This window comes from Chenopodium album, chromosome 7 (genome assembly GCF_948465745.1).
Source record: "Chenopodium album chromosome 7, dcCheAlbu1.1, whole genome shotgun sequence".
Lineage (NCBI taxonomy): Eukaryota > Viridiplantae > Streptophyta > Magnoliopsida > Caryophyllales > Amaranthaceae > Chenopodium > Chenopodium album.
The window spans coordinates 70,939,335-70,945,401 of NC_137840.1; the positions used below are offsets into that span (position 1 = coordinate 70,939,335).

At 36.7% G+C, this 6,067-nt stretch overlaps 1 protein-coding gene across 2 annotated transcripts; it reads right to left on the bottom strand.

The window, feature by feature from the left end:
- Positions 1–1,256: 1,256 nt before the first annotated feature.
- Positions 1,257–5,850, bottom strand: LOC145638324 (putative metallophosphoesterase At3g03305). Of its 2 annotated transcripts, XR_014114646.1 has the most exons (5): positions 5,500–5,850; positions 4,447–4,688; positions 2,859–4,145; positions 2,598–2,749; positions 1,257–1,922 (listed from the first exon to the last, which is right to left on the bottom strand). XR_014114646.1 is itself a non-coding variant. In XM_081689294.1 (4 exons), exons 1-4 carry the CDS (start codon positions 5,786–5,788, stop codon positions 1,806–1,808), a joined length of 2,196 nt encoding a protein of 731 aa, XP_081545420.1. In that variant the 5' UTR covers positions 5,789–5,850; the 3' UTR covers positions 1,257–1,805. The 2 variants fall into 2 exon arrangements, 1 of the variants encoding a protein (XP_081545420.1); XM_081689294.1 differs by having other exon boundaries at positions 2,598–4,145.
- Positions 5,851–6,067: the final 217 nt, after the last annotated feature.

Genomic DNA, 6,067 nt, shown 5'->3' on the forward strand with positions numbered 1-6,067 from the left:
GGAATTAATCTGAATTGACCCGACCTGAGTTGACCCGACCCACTCTTACCCGACCTATTTACCCGAATTGATAGCTCTAGTAACAAGTTGTGTTACTTATATGTTTTACGAGAATTAATTCCTTTCTTTTTGACACTTAAAAGTAAATAAATTACTCATACATGAGTACATCGAATTAGAAAAGCCTAACATTGATACTTGTATATAATATGACATATATTCAAAATTTTATGTCTTGTCTTGATTTGAGCTTGGATCACCTTTAGAATAGTATGGCACTGAAAGGAGTTCCTCAATAATAGAACCTCCTCAATTATCTATTAATTATGTAATCAAAATAAAACTTTGGCATACAAAATTTACTGCTCAATAAAGGAAAACGTCGTAGCTTCGATGAGGAAGGAAGGTAGGTGACTATGAAAGTCTTATTTCAAACACTAGGACTAAATTTCTCCAAAGGACAAGCCCTTTACCCAAACAAACACCAATACTATCACATCAATAAAATGCAAAGCCGTAAAGAAGAAACAACGATAATACTAATAATAATGAGCTTGGTAAGATTCGATCCCTGGTCACACATTTAAAAGTCAGAAATTAAACAATTGTTCTAGCCACCCATCTCATATGCTTTGTATATAGATGTACTTGTATATAGATGTACGTAATAGTCATATAAGATAAGTTGATAGTGAGGGATAACTCAAGTGGCTAGAGCTTTCCTCCCGATTCCAGATGATCCTGGAATCGATTCTCATCACCTGCCTTTGTGTCTCTCTAAACACCCAAAAAAAAAAAGGATAAGCACACATACACCAAATTCAACTCATCTTTAGTGTTGGACCATGCTAGGAGTATGATTGTATTAATATAAGCATCCACCGGCCACCCCCACTCTATAACAACCTAGTCGAGTCAGGGCTTAACTTAGTTGGGACCTCAACTTTAGTAATTACTTGAAACTTTAGAGTTTGGGAATTGAGCCCATTCCTTCAGTATAGAAAGCGACTGACAAATGAATTGGCATATGAAAGTGTAAGATCTTTATTCTACAGCATTGGATTCATTTACTTAAGCTATAAGATCTTTTTTCATATGGTTCCATTATCATCCGCTTATGATGCTAATTTTTTGCTATTAGAGAACCCGAAAGGCTGTTCATGGCGAAATTGGTATATGAGAGATTATTACATTTACCATAGGAGCATGAGCAAATTTCTTCAAAAGAGCTGATCCATGGCTTTAGAATACTGTCATTATTCGTAAGAATCGTAACTTGTACTTTCCATGTTACGGAGTATATAATACACCCAGACTATTGGGTGAGTATGAAGCTCACTATGATCCCCTGACATAGGGGGATCATTATGCTTCGTGTATCTTTTCAATAAAAAATAAAGTAAAAGAAAACTCATTTTCTAACAAAACATTTTAGCATAGCTCCCTAACTGTTTTTTGTACAAAAGTTTCTACACAACTATAAATGTTAGGAGACTAGGAATCCAGGAAGTTTTCGCTTCCTCATTGTAAATGCTGGATCAAGAACAGCTGTTTACTAGGGTATTTGCTCGTTTTTTGACACGAAAAGCGAGTAACCTTACCTGTAACCATAACTTGTTCTGATACTCGGAACTCTTCCGTAATGAACCACCTCATATATGTAGACCCACATGCACCTAGAGGCTTGTATCAGGTTTTGCATTAGAATATAGCGTGCTGTGTCCTATGAATGTTCAAGAAAATTGTCTTCTAATTCTTCTGAAAACTGATCAATTATGATAAAGTCCTGTGGCTTGCTCGGGATGCTAGTGTCTGCTGGTTTTGTAGACAGCATATGCCAGCAGAAGTGGTATTGAGAAACAATAAACTGGGAAATGTAACAACGGGTTCATTTCGTAGGCTTTTACCAGCAGTTTGCAACTCTGTAACACAGAAATAAGTTAAGAAAATTAAAATGGATAATGATAAGTGGGAACAAAAGGTGCAAAAGCTCCCAGAACAAACATGCATAAAAGATTAGGAGAAGTTAAAACAGCTAAATGTGGTATATGAATATGATAATACAAGAAAAAGGCAATTTTATTAGAGACATTCATGAATGAAGATATGCCTAGACTATTATTGAGTAAATTTAAGGCAATTTTGTTAGAGACGTTCATGAATGAAAATATGCATTGGCTATTAATTTTTCTCCCTCTTTCTTTGTTTTTCTGAACAAAGGGGTCACCTAATTCAGTTTATTCAGCAGAGCTGAAGAAAGTCAGACTAGCAGGTCAGAATTGTCTAGAGGAAGGGTTTCAAAGCTCTATTCTCATAGACCAAACTTATTCACTAATTCTGAATATTAGTTCATATAAGTTTTGTAGCCAATAATTTTGAATTATTAAAAGTTTGGTACTAATCAGGGTTTACCCAAATTCAAATAACAGCTACAATATTTCCAAAGGATGCAGCTAAGGGAAGAAATTAGAGTATGAGGAAAGGGGTCAATACCAACTATAATACATACCATGTCATTAATACAGCATAAACTAACTAATCAAATAGTGCATGTCAAGAAAATGCAAGAGTTTTCAGAAGAATAGTTGAAAAGTTACCTTGAAATGCTTGTAGAAGATCAGCAGACAAGCCACCATAGAAACTCTCCTGATCAAGTGTGTACCAATATAAAACTTGGAAGGTCTATGATTTTGAGTGTTACTGTGTCTAGATTTCGGGGTATCTTTACAATGATCATCTTCCTTCTTACCTGAAAGTGCTAAAAGGTGTATTCTATAAATTTCACTTTCCATAGCCAATCCCAAGGCCACTAGAATAGAAGGAAAAACTACAAATACCAAATGAGGAATGACAATCACCATTATATCCGGAAACCCAAGGTACTCCAATTTTTTACCCATCTCCGGATGTTTCACTACCCAGCCCCTGTAAGTCATATACCCCCTTTCACCACCATCAGTAAATAATTGCCCGGAAAACCAAGGACATAAAACAAGGTAGAACAAGTAACCTAGAAATCCAAGCCACACTGAGCGCAGCTTGTACAACTCTGTCAAGACCCATCCAACACCATTTTTAAAATTTTTGTCAGTATAGAAATTCTGTAATGTGTACTGTTTCTTGGAAAAAATTAGCAAAACCACAGGGAGAAGAAGAATCAAGAAGGAACACCCAACAGAAAGCCATAGTATTGGGAAATACAAAGCAGCCCACTGGCAACCCATGACCATAAACTCTTTCCATGTCCAAGACAGAGGACTGGAAAGACCATTTATTGAGAATGGCCTCAACTCAGTTAAGGTTGATCTTCCTCTTACGTCAATTGCTTCTATCTGCAGCCAGTATCTTTCTGGAGATGGGTCCTGAAACGCTTTGAAATTCCAAGGTGCTGCATAAAGAGCACCTCTAGAAGAGCTATCCTTGATCTCTGTCATTAATTCCTCCAAAACTAGAACAAGATTTCCAAGCTCGGAGTCATAAGCACGAGCCACTACTGAGATGATTGGAGATGATGAAAAGACCAAAGCTCTTATGGTCATGTAGTGTGAGGGGTCCAACGATTGATGTTCAAATTCAGTGAATTGAGATGATGTCAATGTGAAGCGGGAGTCTAGCGGGAAAGTCGGTAAGATGATAGTTTTTTTAGTACCTGATGTCAAGTTGATATCTACAAATGAAGCATGACCTCTATCAATAGCCAAAATACGCATGGCTCTATTTCTTCTCCAGTCACCCATTTCCCATTCCCAGAATTCCTGGACTTTGGATGATCCATTCGAAGAAATCTTGGAGGATCTCTGTTGCATATTTAGCTGCATGAGATCATTACTTGGTCGGTGAAGCCGTTTCAAATTCTTGCCAAACCTCGTGTGGAGATGTCCACATAGGTAAGCAAATATTGAATGTTTGAGAAAAACATCTTTTAGGGTCCTCCCAGATTCTGAGGTTGCTGAAAATGAAAGAGGAAAATGCCCAAATGAGATCTTTACCACTGGGTTCTTTGGATCAGCACCCCATTTTGATAGCTCAGAATCCAGCTCAGCCAATAAATTATCAGTCGGATGCCCAAAAAGATTGGTTGGACCTCTGAGGCCAACAGCCATGGTGCTGTCAATCCCAACAAATAGATGCCTTCTATCTTCTGTCTGCATGAGACATCACAACAAATTTTATTACACGAAGTTTTGTAGATTTAAAGCATTGTCAAAAGCACATCAACGTGAAGCAGCCTTCAGATGTCAGTTTGTCATCAAAATTGGATGAACCACAAGATTGTATTTTTGTCTTGATCGTACTTTGATCACAGATTGCTTTCATATTTTCTTTTAATGATTCAACTATAATCAATAGAAAAAAAGATTGAAACTACATTCTTAAAATTATATATGCCTAACATAAATTCAACTTGAAATTAATAATCTCAGAAAATATTGGCAAGAAGTTAACCTGAAGTGTGACACTGTTTACATGCCCAGTTCTTCCTGCTTCCGCATTTAGACTGTAGTTTGAAAAGAAATCAAAGGTGCCACCAACAGATGGCACACCAAAATTATCATGATTGCCTCTAAGATCATAGAAGATGCTCTTGTCAAGTCCACTCTTCTTGACTACATCTGCCATCACATCCAAATATTCCACCCACTCTTGCTCATTTTGTTTCATGTTTAAGTGATCTTTGCTCTTCCCATCTAGTTGCAATAAAAACAAGTATTAGAAGCCTCACGGTCCTCCAACAAAATATTCTAGCTAACATAAGGTATAAAACAAAATTACCCAACAAATTGAGCAAACAGTACACCAGATAAGGAAACAAATGCCTAAGATTCACTAAAACATAAGAACTCCATTATTTTCTATATCAGTTCACCAACCTCCCATATCGTAAATTGCCAATTAAAATGCGATACAACGCCCAAAACCACAACCAACCATATACCTCTCTGGTGAATGCATCCATTCAACCAAAAAGCCACAGTCCATTATATCTTTGGAAGTTCACCAAGCTCCCATGTTGTAAGTTAACAAATAAAATGTGACAACACTTCAGTCCAAAACCACAATCTACCATATACCCTAAACTGATCAACATAGCTAGTGATTTTGAGTGCATCTAATCAACCTAAATTTCATGTCCATTATATCTTCAAAGTTCACATCAAAATCTTCGAATTAAGAATGTAATGATCACACATAATTTCACCATAAACACAATGAATCATATCAACCACAACCAACAATAATTAACAATGTATGATTTCAACAATACTAACAATGTCAATGTCTCAGGAATCCATAATCATTTCATCTTTAACAACAAATCAAACAACTCTTCAACTAACCCTTCAATTACACCAACATACACTAGAATTCTAAGAATCAAAGCAAACCCAATTCTAAAATCCACCAAAACCCACTAATAATCAAAGCAAAACCCACAAAAACAAAGCTCAATAACATCAAATTTTACCAAAAATGGAGAGTTAAAGACGGCGAAAAAACCTGTGAGATCGCCGGTGATAAGAACAAGAGAAGGGTTGATGACAGAAAGATAAGGGCCCACCAAATTCTTGAAATCAAGAGCTCTATCTGGGTGATGAACACTGAAATGAAGATCAGAGAGTTGAACCACCCAAATTACTGAATTTGGGCCTCCTTTAACTTGTATCAATCTGCTTGAACTTGAGTTTTCTTGCCCAGAAAAAACTATCGCCATTAATGAGAAGATGAGGAGGATTTTAATGGTGATGTTCGCCATTGTTTTCTTCGTTGTCTTTCCTCCGGCTAACATTTCCCGCCGGAGCTGTTGACTTCACGCCAACTCTGGGACGTTGGTCAGATTTTTGTTTTTGGGTTCATCGTTTTAACAAGTTTGGGTAAACTCAAAGAATAATCGTAGTTTAATACAGAGTACGATTTAGAGGTGTCAATTCGAGTGAAATGATTGGACATAATCGGATTGATTTTGGTTTAGATTGAGTAAAACGAGTACTAAGGGCTTGTTTTCATAGCCTGAATTCAGCTTAAATGAAATGGATATTTTATAAGAGAAGGAAATTAGGAGCTGAAT

What these genes read in the sequence shown, in the direction of transcription:
- LOC145638324 (XM_081689294.1), bottom strand. Translation starts at nt 5,788, where the DNA reads ATGTTAGCCGGAGGAAAGACAACGAAGAAAACAATGGCGAACATCACC. An exon ending in TATCACCGGCGATCTCACAG is followed by an intron (nt 4,689 to 5,499) that starts GTTTTTTCGCCG and finishes TATTGCAACTAG; the next exon opens with ATGGGAAGAGCAAAGATCAC. An exon ending in TAAACAGTGTCACACTTCAG is followed by an intron (nt 4,146 to 4,446) that starts GTTAACTTCTTG and finishes TGTCTCATGCAG; the next exon opens with ACAGAAGATAGAAGGCATCT.